The following is a 27445-nucleotide window of genomic DNA, read 5'->3' on the forward strand; positions in this document are numbered from 1 at the left end:
ACCCAGCACCCTGAGCAGGTATGAGAGACTGAGTAATGCCGTGTATCTAGTCCATCTGATGTAAACTCCTTTAGAGCCGGGCAATGAGGGTTGCATGTGTATCACTGTATGACTTAAATTACACTACAAGCATTAAGGACAAATAAAATACTTCTCCACTGCCAAATACGTGGCCAGAACCTGTATATCTTCACGCAGCATGTAATTCCTGAATCCAAAAGTGAAATGCAAGTTTGATACAATTTTAACTAAAATGATAGGATTTATGGCCAGGAGTCACTAAGCTCCAGTGTGGGGTATCACACCCCCATCCTGCGTTACCTGACATTGATTTGAATGGCAGTTAAAGCCGGATCAGGCTGCAATAATAATAATAATAGCATGTTCTTGTATAGTGCTGCAAGTAATACATAGCGCTTTACAGAGACATTTTGCACAGGGCCGTCTTAACATATGGGCACGCTTGGCAGTTGCCCTGGGACCCCACAGCATAGGGGGGCCCCACGCGCCCGGCCCATGCGTAGTGTTGCTAGGTGTCCAGTTTTTAAATCGTAGGTAATACATTTTTGTGGTGGCGGAGGGCAGCGCAAGCGAGAGGCCAGGCAGTGCAGAGAGTAGTACTGAGACGGTGGCCGGGCAGGAGCACTCGTGTGTATGTCTCTGTGTGCAGCCTGTCTCTGATTGGAGGGGCTGAGAGCCAATCAGAGGACAGCTGGGGCGGAGCCCACACCCCGGCAGCCCAGAGAAGTCTGTGTCCTTCCTCGCAATAAGGTAAGGACACAGATTGGAGGGGCAGGGTGAGATGGTGACAGGATAAGGTAAGGACACAGATGGGGGGCCAGGGTGAGATAAGATGGTGATTGGGGCCAGCCTGGGGAGATGAGATCATTTTGATGGGGATATTTTAAATGTATTTGAGGTCGTGGGAGTATTTTTTATATGTGTTCGGGGGGGACGGGGACGTGGGTGTCCAGTATTTTTGGACAAGCCACCTGGCAACCCTACCCATGTGTGCCCACCAATGCTAAAAATCTCCATTCTAAGTCTAGCTAGGAGGGCTCACTCTCCCCCCGCCGCGGTACCTGGCACCCCGGCTCGCTCTCCCCCTGCCCGGCACCCACTCGCGTCACAACCGCTTGCAGCCTAGCAGTGCAGCACTTCCGGTCACAAGGAGCCAATACCGGGAATTGAACCAGACTCCCCTGCAACGATCTCAGTGCCAGTTAGTGGCATTACTCACTGAGCCACTCCTTCTCCCACATCTATAACCCACATCTTAGCCTTTTGAATCTACACTTACAGTATGTATCAAGCTCTATTTCGGGTTCTCTGTTTGGCATCAAGTCTAAATTAGAAAAGCATAATGAATGTGCTAAAAAAATAAATGTGTTGAAAATAAGAGGTGTAGTTCTTTCACGATTGTACTCTGCTCCTGGAGATTGGTATGATCTCCCACCATAGTGTGGATTTTAGTGTGCTAAATCCACTTTTTACTCCGTGAGCAAGCTCATTTTTTTAGCTCATGACACAAAAATAATATTGGAGTGGGATTACTTACAAATTAAATAAGCACGATTAATTCTGACTAATTAATTAGAACCTTCATGTATTAGGAAGCTGATTATATTCTCATTTGAAGAGAACAGGTCTGCACTTCCCACAAAATTATGTCATTTACCTGGAATCTGTTTCCTAACCCCAGGTTTGCTAAAGATACTAAAATATATTTGTGATCATACTTGGCCTCTCACTTCTATCATGATACACTTGATTCACGTGAAAATGTTAGATGACCTCCCTCTCCTAATGGTATTGTTGAGGGGGAGAGGTGTAAGTGATGGAGGAGAGTTTAAAGAGGGGAATGGTGAAAAGGTGAGGGAGTAAGGCTAGGTCCCCAATACATGCAGTGCGCGCTATGGCAATGAAAATTGTCTTTAGAACTGGTGACAGAGCGCTGGCCACCCCCACCCCATCCAATGAGGGCGAAACAGCCGGATTACCGCATGGCCGCACCTCACCACGCCCCCGTTGCAATCTCCTGCAGCTCAGCAACAGACTGGAGATTGCGGTTGACACAGCTGTACGTGCCGCCAGCCTGCCAAGCGCACGTGCCGCAGCCAACACTGTGGCCGTCGCCTAAGGCTGAAAAGGGGGAGGTCAATGAGTATCTAGAAGAAATTGAAGGTTATGGCACTTTTATTTACAGCTACTGAATTACCTTGTCTAAAGAACCATGTGCAGCAAATACAAATACCACTTAGCATTCAGCAAAGAATAACTCATGTGTGCTCACTACAGCAGTGAAACCACAGAAAAATGGTATGAGAGGAAGGGAAAGGCTAGTGAAAAAATGGTAGTAATAATAATAACAGATTGATATTAATAAACCAAGCTAATAGTGGGAAGGATCAATTGAGTGTGTGGCAATGATGAAACAATAAAACAATAATATGATCAAACAATGAAAAAACAATAAGGGACTAATGTATGACAGTAAATGTATAAATATGAATGGATGGATAAAATCAATAAAAGAATCAATAATAATGAAAGTCTAATGAGAATGTGATGCAAAGGATAGGTCTTGTAAATGGCAGTAGTGGTAATGGTAGAATGCTTCCAATGCAGCCAGGGATCCTGGGTAATGACATGCAAATGAGCACTCACAGTGAATAGCTTTTTGCTTCTTGTCCATTTTAACATAACTAGAGAAGATATCCGTTTCCTCTGCTGTTGTGAAGTTATATGCTTATGAGCTAATTAGCCCGCATGTCTATTAATGTCATCTATAAATATATGTATCTCTTTAGCAAATAACTTTGCTCTCCTCTTTATAAAGTCAGGCACCATCATAGTGCATTGGACTATTTTTTAAGGCCTTTTCAAGTCCTACTTAATTTAGCCAATATGGCATAACCTATAAAAGTTGCCAGCTATCCTGATGACATGTGGGCCATTTGGAAGCTAAATACAGTTGGAAAATACTGAGATGTGTGTGTTTTGTGACAAAGATAAATAACATGATGTCATATAAAGCCCCAAGAAACAAACTGTATACAAGTTTTCAAGATCTTACAAGCATGTTGTTGATGTATTTCCCTTCAAGCAAAGACACTTGATGAAGAGCTGTGTGAAAAAATCATTGACTACGCCATATATAATGTTCATATTTATTTCCATAGAATTCATGTGTAACCTCCCTCCTAAAGGGTTAGTAACATGGCTGTTGTATGCTGAGCCGCACCCTGGGTTGCTATGGGGATCCAGGGGTCACGTAGAGGTATTAAAAGAGGAGGAATTATTTTAGAATCTTAGGTTCCAGGAGGACAAGAGGAGAGGAGCCTCAGGGAGAGTAGCTCAGTAATGTTTCTAAAGTAAAAGTATAGACCAGGCCCCCCTGTTTATTATGTTGTAGATAGGGACAGTACCTGTTAAGTTTGGATCCCTTAAAGAGGGAATGGAATACTGAATAAGTAATGAAAAGGAATATGGCACACCATAGGGGGCCTCAGGAAAGAGGGCTCCAGGGTGCCGGAGGCTAAACTCTAACTGTGGATCAGCGCTAATATTCCTCATCAGTCTGTATGGAAGTGGCAGTTCCCAAACAAGAAAAGGAATTGGGTCAAGTAAGAAAAGACCCACCAGGATTCCTGTAGGGGCCCAGAGTAATCGTATTAATACCAAGGATGGTTGTGAAGCAACAAGTGGGACCGGGGACCACACTTCCTCAGAGCAACTAAACCAAAGCATCTGGCACCCATTATTCTATAACCTTGCTAGCTCATCGCCCAGCCACCTGAATTCAGCCCCTGAGTCAAGGTAACCCATGCTGTGTAGCCATACATAGCACACCAATGTAATCTCCCATAAAGCCGGACAGGGAGGGTAACGTATGCATCACTTGCAATGAAAAAAGAAGTTCAACATGAAATGTGTACAATTAAAGAAGACAAAATATAGTGTTCTCATCCATTCCACTGCCAATCAATACAGATACAGTCATGCAATCTTTTTTGTTTGATACTGATCATACTGCTGGAACTCAAGCATGAGAGTTCTACGTATAAATTAGGAGTGGCGACCTAGGTGTGGAAGTGGGTTACAGTGATGCAGTAAAACAGGATGAGCCTTAACGTGTCAATTAATAAAGAGGGTGTGAAAGAATATACTGCACGGGAGAGGACAGTTGTAAACATACTTGCTCAGCTTGTTGCTACCATTTGCTACCATTTGAAATACTTTCAGGTTTCTCCCTTGAAATTATATCAATGAGGTTATTCACTAACGTCTCCCAGTTGCAAAACTGGAGCAAAAACAGCGCAAAAAAAATCTGTGTTTTACAATAATGAAACTATTGTATAATAATTGGAGTTTTTCCTTAGATAAATCTGGTGCAATTCCTTTGCTGAATTTGGCAGCTGGAACACTTTATTAAATAATCTCAAAAATGTACTTTTAATAAATCTATTTTGTTTTGAAGACTCCTGCACTGCACTGCAACCTGCAGAACCAAAACTATTTACCTTTATTTAAGCAAATGTGATATCAAGATAAAAATAGGCACAAGCATAGAGGTTGGAAACTGGTATGACTTGGTATCTTTGGACAATGATGTTAGGCACAACATTTATACAGAGGTTTAGGTGTTACAAAGAAACAGGCCTTTGAGGTACAAGAGGTGAAATTTCACAGAGTGGTAACATATTGTAGACATTTGCTCACTAAATCCGATGAAATTATGAATTAAATAAAGGGACGCAAGACTTATCGATATAAAGAAAAGCCTTCATGAAGCACAAGAAAAACTAGAAAGGTATAAAGATAATTTAGAATGCCAACGAATTATTAGAGATATTTGTGATAGAATTAAAATATATGAAAAGGAAGTAATCTTAACTAAACAAAAGAAATTCCAAAGGGGTAATAATGATTAGGCATATATGTACAATTAGCAAAAGCTAATCGATGAAACAAAAGAAATCCAACCCTCATTAGTGTACAGGTAGTCCTCGCTAGCCAACGTTTCACTTTACAACGAATGGCATATCCAACGCTTTACAATGCAACCCTATGGGCCATTTTTCGACACCGGAATGCGTTTTCCCGACGCTTGAATGAGTTATCCAACGCTCACCGCCACTGATTTACATGGGACTCACTTTACAACGGTTTCACTATACAACACTACTTCCAGAACGGATTCCGTTGGATAACCGAGGAATGCCTGTACTTCATACATTGCAGTATGTCAGAACACAAAGGGAAAGAACGAGATGATAGGAGTTTTAGGCTAGCTACTAAGAAACAAAAGGAGTGGATCCCTCAATGGGGTAATCATGTTAAGACAGTCTCCTAAATTATTTAATACATACAGACCAGCTAAAGAGAAACATGCCCAAGGTTCAATCAAGAAAAAGAAGATAGAAACTTTGTTCAGGAGGAAGATATTCCAAAACCACTAACACAAAATAACCCCAGGGTTTTTTAGAGAACCATCTCAGCACCTCAATGGGTGAAGGGGGTGGTGTCATGTTTTAAGCAGCCCAATAGAGAACCCACAAAAAACGAATCGATAAAGGCTAGCAAGGGTAGAAGAGGGAGAAGAGGAATGGGAAAACACGAAATGGAAATACAGAACAAGGTCGCAATTAATGTGTTTAATCTATCAAAATATGGACTCCATTTTGTTCAAGTGAAACTGTTTTCAAAAGGGATTATCTTTTGCCCCCACAAATGGACAAATAGATAACTTTTAACTATTTATTTAAACAAGGTCATTAGAAAACTGATCTTAAAAAGGCATTGTACAAGGAAAGAAAATAAAGAGAATGGGGAGGACTCTTCATTCAAATGGGATCACAAATAAAAATGCTACTGGCGGGATCTAATTGATCTATTGGAAGATAACTCGGGTAACAATAACTGTGACTCTGAGGCAACATCCCAGACAGTCACAACGAGCATAGATAATGAACATGCAGTATCTTCAAATATAAAAATAGTTATGTCCATAACCCATCCACCTTTGTTCCCCAACTATGCCAAGGGTACACATATAGATACACTCATTCACATTGTAAACCAGGAGTTACAATCACTCTGTAAGAAAAATCTTCACATGAGACAAAACCTTTCCCATCAGGAACAATCCTCCCTAAAAACACTAGTAAATAACAATGGCATTGTGATAAGACAGGCAGATAATGGTGCTGGGATTGTGATCCACGAAAGAATGGAGTATGTGAAAGAACCTAGGCGCATTCTGGGGGACAACACCACGAATGAAAATAAGATGGAAATCTAGCCATTCAATTTACCTTGTAAGGCCAATCCTTTTACCAGCAGCACACTTCACAAAGGGAGGAGCGCAGGTAATATGTACAGTATTTGTTTTCCAATGTACTAAGGAACTGAGGGAGGTTTTATAAGGTGACAAAAAAACAAATTCATACTGAATCAGAGTTTGATTTTCTACTCATTGAGCATCTGGTATTGGCCAGATCCTTAGTATCCTTAGTACATTGGAAAACAAATACTGTACATATTACCTGCGCTCCTCCCTTTGTGAAGTGTGCAGCTGCTAGTAAAAGGATTGTCCTTACATTTATGGAAAACAAAAGAACAATTCCTGCGCTCTTACCAAATTGGGTTTAAATATACTAGTGACATGTTTACATTTAGAACCTAAGTCTGTGTAACAAAGGAGTCACGTGGTTGCATCTTTTGATTAAAACATGATTCAAGCCTGCCAGCCTTGTTAAGGTAAACTCTGTTTAGCAGGTACTTACACAGAATATGTGCAATCTCTTATTGTCCTTAGTAAATTGAATGGATAGATTTCCATCTTATTTTCATGTGGTGTGGTCGCCCAGAATGCGCCTAGCTTCTTTCACATACTCCTTCCTATCATGGAAAGGGATATTTATTACATTAGCTCTCCAAACATTTGTCTGAGTTCCACAACCATAACCCAACAGGTTTGAAGATAAAGGGGATTGAAGTAGCAACTTTAAATACCTGCGGGGGAACAGATTTATTAAATGATGTCGCAAAGAAACTTATTAGATACCCAAGTTAAACACTCATGGATTAAATGTGAATATTGATTTGGCAGTCTTCATTAAAAAATAAAGAATTTATTTAATTTGGCTTCCAATACTGTTTTATTTTCATACTTTTTCATCCACTTTAATTTTAACATGTATACATTTTTTAATCAATTACATTCAATTTTTCAAACAATAATATACATTTTGTGATTTTTTTGTATTATTATTATTTAAATGTATTCTTATTTTTAATATTATTTAACATTTTCATATATATATATATACAGCTCAACCCCGTTATAACGTGATCCGTTACAACGCGAATCCGCTTATAACGCGATGCAAGCATGGCTCCCATTTTTTGTATTTATGAATACTTTACAACACGATTATTGGTATTTTAAATACTTTATTGTACAATGCATACAATTGTACATTATTTCTAACGCGATCCGTTTATAGTGCGATGTGATTCTTTGGACCCCAAGCACAGCGTTATAAGGGGGTTGAGCTGTATATATATATATAGCAACTGCAAATATTACAGTATGTTCATTTGCATGTCTTAGACAGGTCTGCAACCCTGTCTCTCCTCATTATCGCCCAGCACACAGCGTTTCCACTGCAGCAAGGGATTCTGGGAAATAACATGCAAATGAGCACACAGTGCCACCTTTTGTCTCAAGCTCGTATTACACAAGCAAATCCTCAAGCCAATGCATACTGTTTTAAACACAGCTGGTATGAATCCCTTGCTGCAGTGGAAACGCTGTGTGCTGGGCGATAATGGGGAGAGACAGGGTTGCAGACCTGTCTAAGACATGTAAACGAACATACAGTAATATTTACAGTTGCTTTATGCTTTACTGTGGAGGGTTTTTGTCACTTTTTTTACCCACCATAACCTTAATAATTGTGGTGAATACCTAGTCTAGTCTCAAACCACCTTAGCCATTATAACCAACCTCACACTGATGATACCCATCAAGGTTGAAACATGTCTGTGGGTGGGTTTACTGGCTTTGCATCTCATCCCAGCCTCTGTCTAAAAGCTGTGTTTAAAACAGTATGCATTGGCTTGAGGATTTGCTTGTGTAATACGAGCTTGAGACAAAAGGTGGCACTGTGTGCTCATTTGCATGTCATTTCCCAGAATCCCTTGCTGCAGTGGAAACGGTGTGTGCTGGGTGATAATGGGGAGAGACAGGGTTGCAGACCTGTCTAAGACATGCAAACAGTAATATTTACAGTTGTTTTATGCTTTACTGTGGAGGGTTTTTGCCACTTTTTTTTACCCACCATAACCTTAATAATTGTCTGTCTCTCTCTCTCTCTCTCTCTCTCTCTCTCTCTCTCTCTCTCTCTCTCTCTCTCTCTCTCTCTCTCTCTCTCTCTCTCTCTCTCTCTCTCTCTCTCTCTCTCTCTCTCTCTCTCTCTCTCTCTCTCTCTTCTCTCTCTCTCTCTCTCTCTCTCTCTCTCTCTCTCTCTCTCTCTCTCTCTCTCTTTTTTTTTTTTTTTTTTTTTTTTTTTCAAATTGTCTCTGTCCTGATATCCTCCCCTGCTGTGTATTTAGGTAAAAACATATTTCAAATTGTCTCTGTCCTGATATCCTCCCCTGCTGTCTTAATTTAATTCAGCTTTCACACTTGTGCAAGACAATCACCCATTTTAGAAAAACCATTTGCTTTAACGTCCCTCACATGTGCTAATTAAGTTTGTTGTGCCAGCCAGGTGACTTTGTGAAAGTATATAAGTAAACTCATAGCAGCCTTAGCTGCCTGCTGACATGCTCATAAGCAGATATGCTTTTAAGTAGATATGTTTGAAGTAGTTATGCAGTTTAAAAAGGAAGTTCAAAAAGAAGTGGAAAAGTGGACAACAACTACTGCTTCTGATTCCTGCATTTAATCTACGCTGGAAAGGAGGATATCACCCATCCCAGACTGCACATCTCAACACTTAACTATTGCTGTGATGCAGCCTTTATTTTTTATATTTGCTGTAACCTCACTTATTTTCAAATTATGCACTTCCTTCCACCAGTCTCCTTATGTCTCTAACTCTATTCATATATCTTCATCTCTCCTTTCTTCCCCACATCTCAGTTCACATGAACTCCTTTCTTACCTGCATTCTCTGTCACCACACAGCTATACACCCTGCACTAAAACACACCCCTACAAATCATCCTCACACATTCTCTTTCTATCCATGCTTCTCCTCCTTGCTTCTGGGGATATCTCTCCCAATCCTGGTCCCTGCCTTATTTCTACTTGCTCTCATCCTCGCCTCCCACATGCAACTTCTACTCCCTCTGGTGTCAACCCCTCCAACCTCATACCCATCCCATGCCACCCTCCCTCCTCTCTCCCTTTCTCCTGTGCCCTTTGGAATGCTCGCTCCCTCTCTAACAAGTTCCTCTCTGTGCATGACTTCTTTCTCTCTCACTCCCTGCTTCTCTTTGCTATAACTGAGACCTGGCTCACTCAGTCTGACTCTGCTCTGGAAGCTGCCCTCTCCCACGGTGGCCTTTCCTTCTCCCACACTCCGTGGCCTGATGGCAGTGGTGGAGGCGTGGGGCTCCTGCTCTCTTCTCTCTGTCGTTACCGAACCCTTCCTATTCCCCCCTCTTGCTTTTCCCTCCTTTGAGGTTCACACAGTCCAGATCTTCTCTCCTCTCCCTGTCCATGTGGCGGTCATCTATCGCCCACCTACCTCTACTCATCCCCCTTCTGCCTTTCTCTCTCACTTTGAATCCTGGCTCTCTTTCTTCCTCTCCTCAGACTCCCCTGTTCTTCTCCTTGGGGACTTCAATTGCCATATTGATGACCCCCTCTCTCCCTTGGGCTTCCCGCTTTCTTTCTCTAACCTCTTCTTTTGGCCTTCAACAGTGGACTACAGCCAGCACCCACAAGGATGGCCACTACTTTTCACTAAAAACTTCTCTCTCTCCGATTTCTCCATTTCCCCTTTTCCTCTCTCTGACCACCACCTCATCTCATTCTCCCTATCTCGCTTCTCCCCTTCTCCACCTCCATCTACCCCCCGGTTCTGCAGAAACCTGCGCTCTATTCACTTACCTGACTTTGAGTCCACTTTACGCTCCTCCCTCTCCTCTCTCAGCTCTGCTACAGACCCTGACAACCTGGTCAGGAACTACAACTCTGCCTTGTCCTCCTCTCTTGATCTACATGCCCCGCTTTCTCTCTACCGCACTCGCCCTTCTAACCCTAGACCCTGGCTAAATTCCCACACGCGCATGCTGCGTTCCTCCACTCGTTCCTCTGAACGCCTCTGGAGGAAATCTCATAGGATCGCAGACTTCCTTCACTACAAATTTATGCTATCCTGTTTCAACTCTGCCCTCTCGCAAGCTAAACAAGCCTACTTTTCTTCACTAATCAACATGCACAAGTCTAACCCACGCCGACTGTTCTCTGTCTTTGATACTCTACTCAAACCACCGTCAGCTGCCTCTCCTTCCTCCATCTCCGCTCAGGACTTTGCTGACTATTTTAAGGAAAAGGTGGAATCCATACGTCAGAACATCCCCGCTGTCTCTTCCTCCCATCCTACACCTCTTCCTAACTCTCCTCCTGCCTTCCTTTACTCTTTTTCCACTGTCTCAGAGGAGGACGTGTCGCTGTTGATCGCCTCTTCTCCCTCTACCACTTGCCCTCTTGACCCTATTCCCTCCCATCTCCTAAAACCTCTTGCTCCTACTATAATCCCTACGCTCACACACATTTTTAACTCCTCCCTCTGCTCTGGAACCTTTCCATCCTCCTTCAAACATGCAACAGTCATACCATTACTCAAAAACAGCAAGCTTGACCCTAACTGTCTTTCTAACTATCGACCTGCCTTCCTCCTGCCTCTAAACTCCTTGAACGTCTTGTATTCTCTCGCTTGCTCCATTTTCTCAACACCTATTCTCTCCTAGACCCTCTACAATCTGGCTTCCGCACTGCTCACTCCACGGAAACAGCCCTCACTAAAATAACTGACGACCTCCATGCTGCCAAAGACAGAGGTCATTACACTCTGCTCATATTACTCGACCTCTCTGCAGCATTTGACACCGTGGACCCTCCTCTTCTCCTTCACATTCTCCATACTCTTGGTATTCGGAACAAAGCTCTATCCTGGATCTCATCCTACCTCTCCCATCGTACTTTCAGTGTCTCTTCTGCTAACACCTCCTCCTCCTCTATTGATCTCTCTGTAGGGGTACCCCATGGCTCTGTCCTGGGACCTCTTCTCTTTTCTCTGTACACACTCTCTCTAGGTGACCTAATAACATCTTTTGGGTTAATTATCACCTCTATGCTGACGACACACAAATATACTTTTCAACACCCGACCTTACATCTGCTGTACAAACCAAAGTTTCTGAATGTCTCTCTGCTATATCATCCTGGATGGCCCTCCGCCGCCTTAAACTCAACATGGCTAAAACAGAGCTCCTCATACTTCCTCCCAAACCTGGCCCTACTACCTCCTTCCACATTACTGTTGGAACTACGATCATTCAACCAGTAGCCCAAGCACACTGCCTAGGGGTCACACTCGACTCCTCTCTCACATTCGCCCCTCACATTCAAAACATTTCTAAAACCTGTCGCTTTTTCCTCCGCAATATAACAAAGAGACGCCCTTTCCTCTGTTGCTCGACTGCTAAAACTCTGACTCAGGCCCTCATTCTCTCCCGTCTTGATTACTGTAACCTCCTGCTGTCTGGCCTTCCTGCCTCTCACCTGTCTCCCCTACAATCTATCCTAAACACTGCTGCCAGAGTCACTCTACTATTTCCTAGATCTGTCTCAGCATCTCCCCTCATGAAATCCCTCTCCTGGCTTCCGATCAAATCCCGCATCTCACACTCCATTCTTCTCCTCACTTTTAAAGCTTTACACTCTTCTGCCCCTCCTTACATCTCAGCCCTAATTTCTAGTTGTGCACCATCCAGACTCTTGCGTTCTTCTCAAGGATGTCTTCTTTCTACCCCCTTTGTATCTAAAGCCCTCTCCCGCCTTAAACCTTTTTCATTGACTGCCCCACACCTCTGGAATGCCCTTCCCCTCAGTACCCGACTAGCACCCTCTCTATCCACCTTTAAGACCCAACTTAAGACACACTTGCTTAAAGAAGCATATGAATAGCACTGTGGATATTCTGAACACATGATACATAAAGCTTGGCCCCCTGCAGACGCACTTACCAGAACTCCCTCCTACTGTCTCTGTACGTTCTCCCTACCTACCAATTAGACTGTAAGCTCCTCGGGGCAGGGACTCTTCTTCCTTAATGTTATTTTGATGTCTGAAGCACTTAATCCCATGATCTGTTATTTATATTATCTGTTATTTATTTGATTACCATGTGTATTACCACTGTGAAGCGCTATGTACATTAATGGCGCTATATAAATAAAGACATACAATACAATACAACTAAGCGGACTGTTTTATTTATGTGTTGAATTAGAGGGCAATATGCTAGATTGGTATTTTCTGTGTGCTCTTCTGACCTTCTTTTATAAGAATAGATGCTATAAAGAGGAACACATGTTAGTAATCCTTAAGTGTAACCTGCACATTGAGACTACGACTCATTTTTCAGTCCTATTTTCGGGGGAAATGGCTGCGATGCTTTGAGATTGCCCAATAATGTTAAAGTAAAATTATGTATTGTCCCATAGTCAGTTTACTGAGCAAAACAGTAATCCCTAAACGATTTTAGTACTGCTGATGTGCCTAGTTCAGTGCATAGTTTGCATGGCAAATTGCATACCCTCCTGATGTTATGCCCAAAACTTCTTTTTAAATTTCCCCATAACTACACACACAAGATTTCAACACTCAGTGGTCTTACTACCGTACATCATGTAATTGCCAGCGGCAGATTTGAATATCCGCCGCCCCATGGCACTGTGTCTTGCCGCCTCCTTGGTGCCGCCCTCCATCACCTTTGGAATCCCAGCGTCAAATGACGCCGCGGACGTCATCAACGTGACAGCGCATGGCGGCATGTTGCCACGGTAACACGACGTCAAGATGTCATTTGACATTGCGGCGTCATGTTGCCATGGCAACGAGACACCGTGTGACGTCATGTTGGGGCGCCCGCGGCGTCATTTGATGCTGAGATTCCAAAGAAGATGGAAGGCGACACCAAGGAGGCAGCAGGACACATGTAAGTGCATTCCCATTAGGTCCGAGAGCGCGGCAAATGCATATGGGGCAAAATTTTGGCCGCCCGCAAAATTTTGCCACCCTAGGCCCAGGCTTAACGGGCCTAATGAGAAATCCGCTACTGGTAATTGCACCGTTATTTCCATGGGCAACCACTGGTTAAAATGTGTGAAGTGCAATGTGAATAAACTTGCAGAAGTAAAATAATACTAAAAGTATCCCAAGCATCAGTATGTTTTGCAGTTTTCACAACTCTAATTGTTTTTACATCATCATTAACATGGACCAATGATAGCGAATCTGTGACACACAGCAGCATCTAAGTAGGCACGCCGGCTGTCTGCTCTCCTCACTACCCTCCTCTAACTCTATCACGGAACGAACAACAGACCACTGGTACCCATAACAGCAGGTCACCTGTACACTGAGTCAATCTAGATTCCGCCTGCCGGGAAAACGCCTCAATCCTACTGACCGCAAGGGATTTCCACTCGGGCTTTGGTACTCTTATACCCTGGTGGTTTCTGGGGACAATCGGACCTATGCTAAATCAGAGGGTTCCAGGGCTTTCACATAGAAATTATGTTGCAAAAAAACCCTCTTGTATGTTTGTTATGTGTTCCGCAAATCTAAGTTTTAATTTTCTGGTAGTGCGACCAATCTATTGCTTTATGCACGTGCATTGAATTAGATAAACTGCGTTGACTGAATCGGAGCTTATGAAATTGTTAATGGTATATTCTATTTTTGTTCGAGTTGGGATTGTGGGAGGACCAAAACATCTGGTCCAAGTCCAATCATGAGTTCGGCGCAAGCCTGGCTCTCTGGAACCAGGGAATCCCAAGAGCTGAATATAGTGCGGCTCAGTTCCGCGGATGGGCCCCCACCCCTCCCCCTGGTTTCCATGCTGGCCTGGAGAGGTGAAAATGACGGGATTGCTGCTGTAATAGGTCATACTCATCGCACCGGAACTGTGTTTGAATGCAGAACACAATCCTATTGAGCAAAGGAGATCTCTGAGCAACAGTTTTAGGAGGTTGATACTGTAGTATCTTTATGTTAGAATACCATTTGTTTTTTTGGAGGTGGTGCACTCCTATTTAAAAAAAATTATAATAATGTTATCAACAATAGCAGGTCCACGTCCCCTAAGGGATTCCCCAAAAAGATCACCACTATAAAGTCTATAAGCAATTTCCAATGTGGGGAATCAGACTCCCCGCAGGAAGGAAGAGTCTGCACTTTGTCTTAGCAAAATGAGAAAAATGTTTTTATATTTATATTCCATGAAGTAGGTGTTTGTACACAGAGACGTCGGGTGGTTGGTGACTGTAATCATATGAACTTTTTATAAATTATTGCATTTCTTTTGGTGTGCTCAGCTTCCCTTCTGTTCTTTATATTCATGGCAAAATACCTTTCCAAGTACAAAAATATACTTAAATGTAACAATTATCAAAAAGAAATGTTTTCCTTTTTTTTAGTTAATTGTTAGGCTATTATATTTAAGTATATATTTGTACATTGATATGCATTTTCCCATGAAAAAAAATCATATATATATATATATATGTAGTGAATAAATGAGAACAAGGCACTCCGTCAGGTAGATATTGGTGGGTGCAAATCCTATATAAATCAAATAAGCTATACGATACCGTTTGAGCGAATATCAGAGGCAGCACTCCAGAAAGTAGTCAAAAAATTTGTATTTAGTGTGACATATAAACCAACGTTTCGGTCCACACGGGACCTTTCTCAAGGTGATGAACATTGTAACATCGCCGGAAGAAGAGATCAGTGTATCTCGAAAGCTCGCACAAATAAAAGCATTTCGTTAGCCACAGAACGGTATCATCTATTTATTTTTTGATTATTGAAGCTCGGCTAACACGGTACTGATACCACTACATATATATATATATATATATATATATATATATATATATATATATACAGACATACCCCGCATTAACATACGCAATGGGACCGGAGCATGTATGTAAAGTGAAAATGTACTTAAAGTGAAGCACTACCTTTTTCCCACTTATTGATGCATATACTGTACTGCAATCATCATATACGTGCATAACTGATGTAAATAACACGTGTAACAGGCTCTATAGTCTCCCCGCTTGCGCACAGCTTCGGTACAGGCAGGGAGCCGGTATTGCTGTTCAGGACGTGCTGACAGGCGCATGCGTGAGCTGTCGTTTGCCTATTGAGAGATATGTACTTACTCGCGAGTGTACTTAAAGTGAGTGTCCTTAAACCGGGGTATGCCTGTATATATATATATAGATATATATATATAGATATATATATATAAATAAATATATATATATATATATATATTCTGCATTTGCTAAAACAGTGTGTGGACTCGTCCTTCTTCTGGGCAGTTTATTTCTCCTTTTTGGAAATTGCTTACATTTATGTTATAATTGTAGAAAATGGTGCGTTAAAAAAAAAGGTTTTGAAATATAAAACTGCAGGTTTGTAAATAAAATGCATTGAATTCCTAGGCCAGACTTGTCAATCTCACTAATTTTTAACATATGTAGTACTTTAAGACTTTAGTTGAGTCTCAGTTATGGAGTTCATGACTTTAGCAAATAATATTACTGTACATTTCTTGTCAACAACCAGTGAACCAAGTGTGTTGATACAAAAGTTCAAAGGCTTTTGTATAAAAATATTGTTTAAAGATTTAGGGGTTTATGTATTGAACAAGCAACATGACGTCCTCAAAAGCAACATGGCTGCCGTCACATGGTACTTGTGCCAATCAGATCATGGGAACTATATCCCCAATCTGATTGGTTGTTGTAGACCATGTGACTCCCTTTGGATGACGTCACATCCTTTCTCCCAAAAATTCTGTCACATGGTTGTGGAAAGCGTAAATAAAAAACACAGTGTGAGGTTATTTTGAAACAGAATAACACGTGAATTTATTCAAGTCAAGTGCACAACGGAGACAGCTTCAAAACAAAAGCCCTCTAAATAATAACACGATATGCCATATATTTATACCCTAAATCCTAAAGCTCCACCCCTTTATGGGGGGGCTTGCACGTCACTAAACATTACCTCATTTTGTAATACATAACAATATTAAAGTTGATGTCATTTTGTAATACATAACACTATTGTATAACTACCTGTCAGCTAGAAACCATTCTGGGGTTAAATGGGATGTGCCTATTCTGTCGCCTAGCAATATGTTATGAGAATAAGTCTACTGCAAGAATCTAAGCTTATCTCATGGGTTCTCATAACTTTTAGCCTGTTTACACTTTCAATTTGAAGCTGATTGGATGAGGAAGAGTCAATAAGAGCGAAAACTTTCCTTTCTCTGCTTCACACATTTGTTTATACAGAAATGAAACACAGAAATTAGACTCACAAAGACAAGACAAGATGGCGGATTGAAATATTCACACAAAATGGCTTCATCCTAAATGCTGTTATGTTGTTATGCCAGACCCCCTAATGTCTCAACTTTGTCATGGTCTACTACAACCAATGCGATTGGGGATATAGTTCCCACGATCTGATTGGCTCAAGTACCATGTGACGGAAGCCATGTTGCTTTTGATGACGTCATGTTAAAGGGAAAGGAAGCACAGCCATTCTGATTGGCTGGCTTCATTTCCTTTACATAACGTCACCAAAAAAAAAAAAAAAGAAAGGCACATGGTTTTCATTGGCCAATCAGAGCCATGGGAACCATTTGCCTCATTTTACGGCAAGAAGCCGAGGAGGAAGGACCTCCTCCACCAAGAGGACCTCAAGGGCGTGCCTACAGAAGATGTAAGAAGATACAGATGAAGAAAAAGAAGCCCCCCGAAGACCCCGAAATCGGATTACAAATTACAGATGAAGAAAAAGAAAGAAGAAAAAGACTTTGGATTTTTTTTACCTGTGGCCTGTTCCTGTTCGTGGATTGAGAAGACGGTCTGGAAACCACAGAATGCGGCAATGCAGAGCACAGCGGAACAACAGAACTCCACAGGACAGCAGCGGTGAAATAAAAAAGATTCTTTATTGACACGTCATGGTGCAGACAGGTATGGACCATGACGTGTCAATAAAGAATCTTTTTTATTTCACCGCTGCTGTCCTAAGGAGGCCTGTTGTTCCGCTGTGCTCTGCATTGCCGCATTCTGTGGTTACCAGACCGTCTACTCAACCCAGCAGAAGCACGCACATCAGAAGAAAACGGGCATGGTTCACGTGAGTCTTTACATTGCAGCAATTACTGGGAGGTACACTACAGGTGTTCATAGGCGGTTATAGACTTTGTCCTTATTGGGAGTGATGTGGTGGGGCTTATATATACCTCCGCTTACAGCACTCACCAGGACTATATATATGTCTTTATTTTACGCCCACCTGCATACCCCAGCACTCATTTGTGTATAATACCTACCGTTTATTATTCTTCTTCAATCAAGATTATTTATACCTTTACCATCCTTGGTCATTAGCAGCACTATTATAGAACTTTGTTCTTCTACCCTGTTCGTGGATTGGTTCGAGAGCTTGTGGTGTCCCCGGGAATCGGAGGGTGAAGACATCTAAAAGTAAGTAAAAAAAATTGAATGTATGTTATTTTTCTTTTACAGGTTTTTTATTTTTATTTTTATTGTGATTGAATTTTTTTCCGATGCCCTTTCATTGCCACTGTATGTATGTATGTCTCCATGGATATACATACATACAGGAGACAATCAATGGTTGTTTTTGCAAATGCTTGTTTTTATGTATTTTAAATGTATTTTGCTTGTTTGTTTAGAAATGTTTGGGCAATTATATTTTTATTTAGTGATGTAATTTTTAGTGGTGTTTTAAATAGTTTATTTCAGGGGAGGTTTGCTTTTTAATAGTGGTTTCTTTTTGGTAGTTAGATTTTGTCGGATAGTCTTAACTTCGAGCTTTCATTTATTTCATAATGGTTTTGTTTTGGTGTTTTAATTGTGAATTGTGGTCTTTATTTTGGATTGTATTAATTGATTGGTGGTAATTTAGTTCTGTTTACTTCTTGATTTGTTTTTAATTTCTGATTGTTTGGATGGCATTGAATCTTGTTTGTGATTGTTTATTTTAGTTTGACCATTGACTGACATATTGTTAAATGATGACCATATTATATTGGCATCATGTACCCACTGTGCCATTTATTTGTTTAATTGTCATTTGTTATCTATTTAATTGGCTATGTGCTGTATTTTATTTTGCTTATGTGATGTGTTTTATTTTGATATGTGGTGTGTTTAATTTTGATATGCGCTGTATTTTATTTTGATATGTGCTGTGTTTGATTTTGCTATGTGATGTGTTTTATTATGATATGTGCTGTATTTTATTTTGTATATTGGTAAATCACACCCATATTATATGGGCATGATGTACCCACTGTACCAATGAATGGGTGAAGGGTGGGGGTGGTTGCCTGGGGAGGTAGTGGCAGAGGGTGGGTTAACCCCTTAATTACTATAGTGGTTACTAACCGCTAAGGTGATTAAGGGGTTAGGGGACATTAGATTGTTTTTTTTATTGTTCTATATTGTTTGTAGCAACGGAGGACATAGACAGTGATGAGGATGAGGACAGCCTTCATCGTGGCAGCTTGGCAGGGGTGAGTGCAAGATTTATTTACTTTTTTATGCTGCTTAATGTTGAATTTTAAATGGGCAAAGGCATTAAATGGGCATTTAAATGGGCAAATGGGCATTAGCCATATCTGGATAATAGTAATTTTGCCCATTACTGTACTGTATGTGTTAGGTTGTATTTATTTTAAAGTATTGTTTATTTTTTGGGGGCACACGATTGTTATGGCAGGCCAGCAGGGACTCCCGCGGGGATCACCCGAGACACACGCCGGCCTGTTGTATTAATGGTGTGCCTGAAAAAAGGCAAACAACGATTTTTTTACTGTGTTCACTTCTTTTGCGGCAGCCTTTAGCTGGCGCGTTATTCTGGCGTGCTTTTAAAGTACGATTGACTTATCTATGCTTAGTGAATCCCGCTGACTGGCAAAAAACGGCACGTTTGCCGTTTTTCACAGGGCTGAAAAAATGCCTTTTAAGGCCGATAAAGCGCTGTTATCACTGCTTAGTGAATCGCGCAGCAGGCTGTATCGGTCTTAAAAAGCCACTTATCGCTCTTAAAAGCAGTTATCACTGCTTAGTGCATAGTCCCCATAATGCGATATGTTGTGATATTCTGCTGGGATATTTTGTGCCATTCTTCGCCAGCAATGCCATTGAATCCTATAAATTGTGTTTGAATATGAATTTACATTGGGCTATATTGTGATATATTCTGCGACATTCTTCACCAGCAGTACCACTGTATATTATCCTATGGGGGTCTGTGTGAGATAAGAAGAGTTACATTTGGGCTACTACTGTTGTGTTATATAATACCTAGCCTTGCTTACTGATCTCCCTCCCTCATGCCCTCCTCTTCAGTAGTCTCAGCTCCTCCTCTCTCTCTCTCTTGCCGCCCAGCCTCCCGCCCTGCTGTGGGAAGCTATGCCCGGCATTGTGTGTGTGTGTGTGTGTGTTGTGTATGTGCATTGATGTCTTTGTGTCTCACACTGCAGAGGAGTGGAGCAGCCGGCGTGCTCTTTTGTCTCCTTCCCAGTTCAGGGCAACACCACCGCCGGCTGCTCCCTAGCACTGCCCCTCTCTCTCTCTCTCTGCAGACACACACTCACAGACAGTAATTAGTGTCCCCCCGGCTGCTATGCTCGCAGCCCGCACTGATCCCCAGGCCCCCTTGTTGTAGACCCCCGGATGGGCACTTCCAGCCGGAGCTGAGAAGTTTCCTCCCCCCTCCCTTGGCCCGGCAGGGAGACCATGAAGGATCTGAAGAAGTATTTGACAGAAGGTCTGCTGCAGTTCACCATCCTCTTGAGCTTGGCCGGGGTGAGGGTGGACATCGACTCCTACCTGCCCCCCATCCGGGAGATCATCCTAGGGAGCAGCTCGGCTTACTCCCAAATCCCCTTCCACCGCCTGAGGGACACCTGGCACGGGTCCATCAGCCTGCACCCCAAGAGCCCGGAGCTGGACTCCTCCTCGTTCTTCGCGGCCAGGAGGTTGCTGGAGGAGGTGAGGGCGCTGGGGGGCACACGCGTCCCCAGGACTGAGGTGAGCGCCTGGCTGGTGCATGCAGTGCCTGGGGATGCTGAGGCTGGATCAGGCAGTGCTGCACAGGCGCTGCTCAGTGAGGACAGCAGCGCAGATCCCACCACCAGCAGCAGCAGCAGCAGCAGTGAAGGCCCCAGCCAGCCACCTGCAAGGAGCAGCAACCTGCATGCAACCCCATCCCAGCCACACATTGGGGCGGGGGCCACCCCAAACCCAGCTGATTATACCAAAGAGGTAAATGAGTCCCATCAATGCAGACGTGTTTGCTCCATCCACCTCCTTTTTCATTTAGGTCTCCTGGAGAGCGATAAATAAGGTACAGTATTGTTAGGGGGAGTAACAATTACTTCAAAGGGGGATGCAGGATGAATGAATCTGTTCAATTTATAGTAACACATGAATGGGCCTCTGATGGATAGTGATGTTATCAATACCCATATACACCTTTTATATTTATCTATACAGTTATAGGTTTGTAACACATGTTAAGGATGTATGGGGTGGGAAGGTTTTCTTTCACATGTAGAATTCAACATCTGTCAAATGGTAGTGCTCAAAATCTGTTCTGCACAGTGGGTAGATGGGCCTGCTCTCCACGTGTCTTGTTTGCATTACACACATTTTATTTATTTAACGAAAATATGTCATCTACCTCATTTTTGTTGCCACAATGTTTATCAAATGATCATATATGTTGTACCACACCCTGTCCATTTTAGTTTTACACTTCTGATTCCTATCTGTTGAAATAGACATCAGACACAGCCCTACTGAAAGAACTGGTCTGGAAAAGATCCTCCCTTGGAAAGCAAGTGCAGTGTACATAAAGACATGTTATTATCATTGTAACTTAATGGGATTGCCTGCATACATTGTGGGAGTATCTATTACAGAGTACATTTTTATATGGAGTTTTTTTGTGTCACCTAGAAATGAACTGGTGAACAATAGTATGCTGTTTTGGCATGCCTACCCCTCAGAGCGCATGCTGTGAATTTACATATGATGGGTGTATAATCTCTGTGAACTTGAAAGTTCAGTTTTCTCATCTGTTGCAACATAACCACAGATGTGAACCATCAGAGCAGTGGTTTCCAACCTTTATTTTTTGATTAAGGAACCGTATAATTATATTGTGAAGTTCTGCGGAACCCCAACCCTCTCAAATAGCGCGCCTGAGATCAGATGCATTGTAAGGAACCCCAACCCTCTCTAATAGCGCGTCTGAGATCAGATATATTGTAAGGAACACCAACTCTCTCTAATAGCGTGTCTGAAATCAGATGCATTGTAAGGAACCCCAACCCTCTCTAATAGTGCGCCTGAGATCAGATGCATTGTAAGGTACCCCAACCCTCTCTAATAGCGTGTCTGAGATCAGATCAATTGTAAGGAACCCCAACCTTCTCTAATAGCGCGCCTGAGATCAGATGCATTGTAAGGAACCCTAACCCTCTCTAATAGCGCGTCTGAGATCAGATGCATTGTAAGGAACTCCAACTCTCTCTAATAGCGCGTCTGAAATCAGATGCATTGTAAGGAACCCCAACCCTCTCTAATAGCGCATCTGTGATCAGATGCATTGTAAGGAACCCCAACCCTCTCTAATAGCGTGTCTGAGATCAGATCAATTGTAAGGAACCCCAACCTTCTCTAATAGCGCGTCTGAGATCAGATGCATTGTAAAGAACCCTAACCCTCTCTAATAGCGCGTCTGAGATCAGATGCATTGTAAGGAACTCCAACTCTCTCTAATAGCGCGTCTGAAATCAGATGCATTGTAAGGAACCCCAACCCTCTCTAATAGTGCATCTGAGATCAGATGCATTGTAAATTCTCTTGTATTTGGTACAATTTTCAAATTACCTGGAAATTTCAGAGAACACTGCTTCAGAGGAACAAATATGAAATAATTATTGTGAGAATCATACAAAAGCAGTAGTACTCTTAATTTCAACAGGATAGAGTGATTTAATCTTCATAGGTCATATTTTCCTTGTTTTGGGTAAGTTTGCTTAGACAGTATTGAGGATACTCAGCAAAATGACTAACAGGCTTCAGATCTTGTAGTCAAATGGGGTTTTTAAAAAGTAGTTGACATTTTGCAGTGCCAGTAACAGTTTCTAAACACTGACGGTTGTCAACTATCATAGTAACTTTGGAGATTCCTACACTGTTATTCAATAAGGTGCGATGTGTGGCCATGTACTGTTCACAATTCAATGATGTACATGCACTTATACAGAAGGCAATGCATTGTAAACTGTTGGTTATCTCACTCCTCACTAAGGCCCAGATTCACTAAAGTGTGCTAAGCTTTAGCATGCCTTAACTCCCATTTACCAATGGAGTACTAAAGCTTAGCAACCTTTAGTGAATCTGGGCCTATATTACACAGGTGCACTACAATCTAATTCGTAGTAGAAGTAGAGTGTTGACCCCTTGCATTGTGCCTGGGTAAGTGGAATAAGTTCTTATATTGGTATTTGGGCCAGGGTGAGGTCAAAATATTTTCTAACCTGCATTTTTCAAGGGATGTTCCCAGAACCCACATGTTAGTTGGGGGCCCTAATAGATGCTATGTAAGGAGCAGTTCTACTCTGCAATTTAGGTAAAGTTCCTCCGACATTTTGCACATAGGTACTACTGTAGTCCCTCTACTTGTGCTTGATAGAGCAATTCTTATGGAAGTCTCTTAACCTACAGCTGGGGTGTGCAAATTGGGGGTGCAAAATTTGCTGGGGGGGGGGTGGCGCGGTGCTTACAGAGGCATTTAAATTATATGCCGGGGAGCACGCGCAAAGCCTCTGTAACTTCCCTTACCTGGTCTCCGCCGGCTTCCAGCAATGCGTCGCCATGGTAACACGGCGGCAAATGATGCCATATGGTCACATGCCATCACGTTGCCATGGCAACACGGCGTCAGAAGACATCGGGCACCAGGAAAGGGGGAGGTGCGCGAGCAGCGGGAGAGAGCAGTTAGGGGGGCGCAGAATGAATAGTTTGCGCACCCCTGACCTACAGTATGCATCTTACCACACAGAAAAAACTTTCTGTTTAATAGGTACAGCTGGAACCCAAAAACATGTAGTGTACCTGATATATAGGTTCAGTTAGTACCATGGCACGGTTTAAGCTACAGATATTTAATAATAAGAAACGATTTTCTAATAAATACATCGATTTCAGACTTATTTTGATTTTGGGGGAGAGAAGAGAAGTTTGAACAAATTTTGTGTCGTTCTTTCACATGTTATGACAACAGCAGTAACTGACCCATAATGGTGCTTCTTTACTTGATTTAGTTTTGCAGTAAAAATAACTTCACTGAATAAGTTGGGCAACGTCATTTACTCTTTCCATATAACCTGTACATATGTGGTGAAAGCGCTGTCCCTTACTTTGGAAGACTAAGGCCAGGTCCCCAGTGGCCGCTGCGCCACGCGCTCCGGCGTGCGCGCCACACAGCACAGCCCGCAATCGGGCAGGCCCCAGTGGCTGTGTGTGTGGGCGCACAAAGCGCTGTGACGCATACGCTGGCAGGGAAGTCTTCCTGTGCCGCGACCTGATCACGTGGTCGGCGCACACCAATGGAAGGGCAGATATGCCCCGTCATGGCCCCGCCCCGCGCTCCCCTAGAGCTCCCTACAGATTGCCGATCGCGGCTTTAAACTGTGCGCACGCCGCCATGACGCCAGGCGCGCGTGCAGCAGTGAGGACTGGAGCCGTAGTCTAAAGCAGCAATCCCCAACTTTGTAGTGTTTTGCCTTCTGTCGGACTTGGAATCAGGTAAGTTTCTGGAGGTAGAAAGTTCGGTGGAATCTGGGGCTCAAAAATATTCCAGCAACACGAGACTATAGTGGTCTCCTTTAAACTTTGAGATAACTTCTTATGAAATATGTGGATAGGATCAGGCCCATAGATATGTATATGGAGTATACTTGCGGGGGTAACCAGTAATGTGTAATAAGATAACGCCTACCTCGTCTCACTCACATCAGAGTGGGCAGCATCCAGGAAAACAAAGGGCGTAGAATATTCTTATGTATCCTTGGTACACTTGGTAAACACTCCCCTAGACATCCATATGTCTTCTCCAATAAGGTAAGTGACTATAGCTACACAAAGTCAGATGTACCTTATGACTTATTGAATTCTGGAGCTGATCGTTGTCCTTCGGCGTGCCGCCTGCGGAAGTAAAATAGAGCAAAAACGAAGAAGCTGCGACGCACCAGCAAAAAGAAGAAGCTCCAGAGACCGACCCCCTGGTCCCCAAGAAATGTGTGTTTTCATTTGCTGGTAGAATGACTGCAAAAATGAAGAAAGCCGCTGGGGTCATCCAATAGGACGGTCTGCTGAGGTCAGGACTTCGTATTGGTCTGTGGGAGTGAAGCTGGGCTGGTAGCCTGATGTATGTATGTATGTATATATATCTTCATATAGCGCCATCCATGTGCATAGCGCTTTACAGCAGTAATACACGTGATATAATAGGGATAAGCGCTTCATACATAAAAGTAACATTAGGAAAAGGAGTCCCTGGCCGAAGAGCTTACAATCTAAGTGTTGTCTTCAGGAAAGTGACAAGGACAATATTTAGGCCTACTAGTATATACCAAAACTTCGGGAAACAGCTGCCGATTTTAAGTGATTACCTTTTTTTGATTTAGATTCACAAGCACCTCTCACGTTGCAGCTTAGAGCCAAGGGGACTTTCACAATATCATTTGCTTTCATTATTACTTATACTGTAGCAGAGTTTCATATTGAAAGTTCCATGTGTACTTTGAGCCTCACTGTGTGGACTTGTATCCACGGGCAAAACGAAACCATCCACATGTTTTTAATGTATTTAAATCAGGTAATACATTTTTTCTTGTATATGGAGGCGTCGTTATATCCTTATGAATAACATCAGGTGTATATTATCAACTCTGCTGTGTCCCAAGCACTCCACAGGGCACGAGGAGCAGAGGACAGAGGTTTATTAAAATTATTCATATTCATTCCACTGGTATTCTTCAGTAGCGTTAGCTAAGAGACAGAGAGTGCTGGTACTACTTTTGGTTTGTATGATAAATATACTTTCACTCCCCTTGTCTCCACAATGAGCATACTGTATTGTATATTGATATGTATACATGTGCTCATTTGCATCTGATTTCCCAGAATCCCTGGCTGCAGTAGACGCATTGTATGCTAAAAGAAAGGGCCGCCGACAGATTTCCCAGGGCCCCACCCTACGCCCCAAATACATACAACCCCTAAATACATATAAACCCCCCCACACCCCTCAAATACATACTAGAAATACCCCCACCCCCAAATACATACAAAACATACTTACCTTGGGGATGGTCCCAGGCCTGTGGTACCCTGGGCTGACTGCCTCCCCCTCACTCTCTCTTTCATCTCTTTTGACGCCGGTGTGCGCCAGGCCTCTCTCGTGTCGGTGCATGCCGGAAGTTGGGCCCAGTTTCCGGCGTGCGCTGAGGTCAGAACGGCCCGGCGCGCACCGGCGTCAGAGAGAGAGAGAGAGTGTGTGTGTGTGTGTGTGTGTGTGTGTGTCTGTATATACGCAGTTACAGGTACTTTGAATGAATAAAAGGATTTCTTTAACACCCAACGCTTCAGTCCTATTCCAGGATCTTCCTCAACCTTTCTCCTGGAATAAGACTGAAACGGGTGTTTAATTAAATCTCTTTATTCATTCTAAGTACCTGTGAGTGTCCATTTCAACTTTATTTTGATATCTTTAAGTTAATGAATTGGTACACGAGTCCTAATCAACTTCCATACACACATTTTAATCTTTCTATGAGGAATACGATTTAAAACAACCCCTAAACATGCCAGAGGGCAGCAGTAACTTAACTAATAACCAGCATTAATTATTCATTCTATGGTGTTTGAGGGGGGTTGGGGGGGAGAAAAGAAGGCCAACAGTCACATTACTATATATCTAATAATTTAGGGTCTGCATGTATTATATTCCTCTGTTCACCGAGACGTATATCATTTGACATGCCAGTATTAGTTGCTGAGCATGTCCATTTTCAAAAGAACCTTTTGACCAGTGGAATGTGACGTGCTGCATCAGATGCTGGGCATATACCCATCATGTGTGGTGGGGAAAGCCCACTACAAATCAACAGCCATGGGCCTGAGCATAGAGGAGTGACACTTCTGTCTTCTGTTTTATCCCCCCTGGGGTAAATGCTGGTTTGAGGAAACTTTTAGAAGAAGAGGTATAACCTAAAGGCAGTCCCTGCCTCCTGGGTTACATTTGCTGTTGCCTTCCTATGTCTCTCTGAATCGTTGACATAATACAGTCATTGGAGCAGGGAAGTTCATGCCACATTATTTACATATATGTCTGCAGCCCTTTATTGACTGTACTCAGCAGTGATGTGTCTGTTTATATATATTTCCATTGTTTAAAAGAACCTGTCAGACCACAGAAAACTATAATTCTGCATATTTAATAAAAGAAAAAAGAAACACTTTAGGTCATCCTCGCCCCGCTAAGCTCTCTCTTGCTCTATCATTAAACAGGAATAGCTACTAATAATGCTTCATGAAAATAAATCACATTTTGATTTATACTTTTCTACTATTGTGAAGGAGACCTTTGATCACAAAGGCTGATTTCCTGTCGCTTCCCTGGAAGGAAATGGCAGCCATGTTTTGCTTCTTGTAAAACAAAACATGAAACCTTTTTAGCTCTAACACAGTCACATTTTCTAAAGATAGAGTCTGTTTCGTAGCTTTAAAATGAAACTACTGTATGTAATGTGTTAAGCCTGGGTGCCGCAAAACTCAGTGATTTAAAGCAATCTAAGTTGCTGTTGTTTTTGTTTTTTCCCATTAATATGTGCATCAATACAATCCACACAATTATAAGTAATTAGCAAAGTTGCAGAGTGATATGTTCTCCTGTGATTGCTCGGGAGTTCACTAAATGGCTGTCAGTGCAGCAGAAGAGGAGCAAAGATGCAAAGTTCTGTGGGGAAGATCACGTGACCAGGCAGTCACT

At 42.5% G+C, this 27445-nt stretch overlaps 1 protein-coding gene across 1 annotated transcript in view; it reads left to right on the forward strand.

Annotated features, from left to right (window-relative positions):
• Positions 1-19754: 19754 nt before the first annotated feature.
• The window catches only part of NFE2L3 (NFE2 like bZIP transcription factor 3), a 37156-nt gene continuing 29465 nt past the window's right edge, over positions 19755-27445 (forward strand). Inside the window, exon 1 of the mRNA XM_075586812.1 lies at positions 19755-20643. Within this exon, the coding sequence (XP_075442927.1) occupies positions 20116-20643 (528 nt within the window). The 5' untranslated portion in view covers positions 19755-20115. The remainder of the gene's footprint in view (positions 20644-27445) is intronic.

This window comes from Ascaphus truei, chromosome 2 (assembly GCF_040206685.1).
Source record: "Ascaphus truei isolate aAscTru1 chromosome 2, aAscTru1.hap1, whole genome shotgun sequence".
Taxonomy (NCBI): domain Eukaryota; kingdom Metazoa; phylum Chordata; class Amphibia; order Anura; family Ascaphidae; genus Ascaphus; species Ascaphus truei.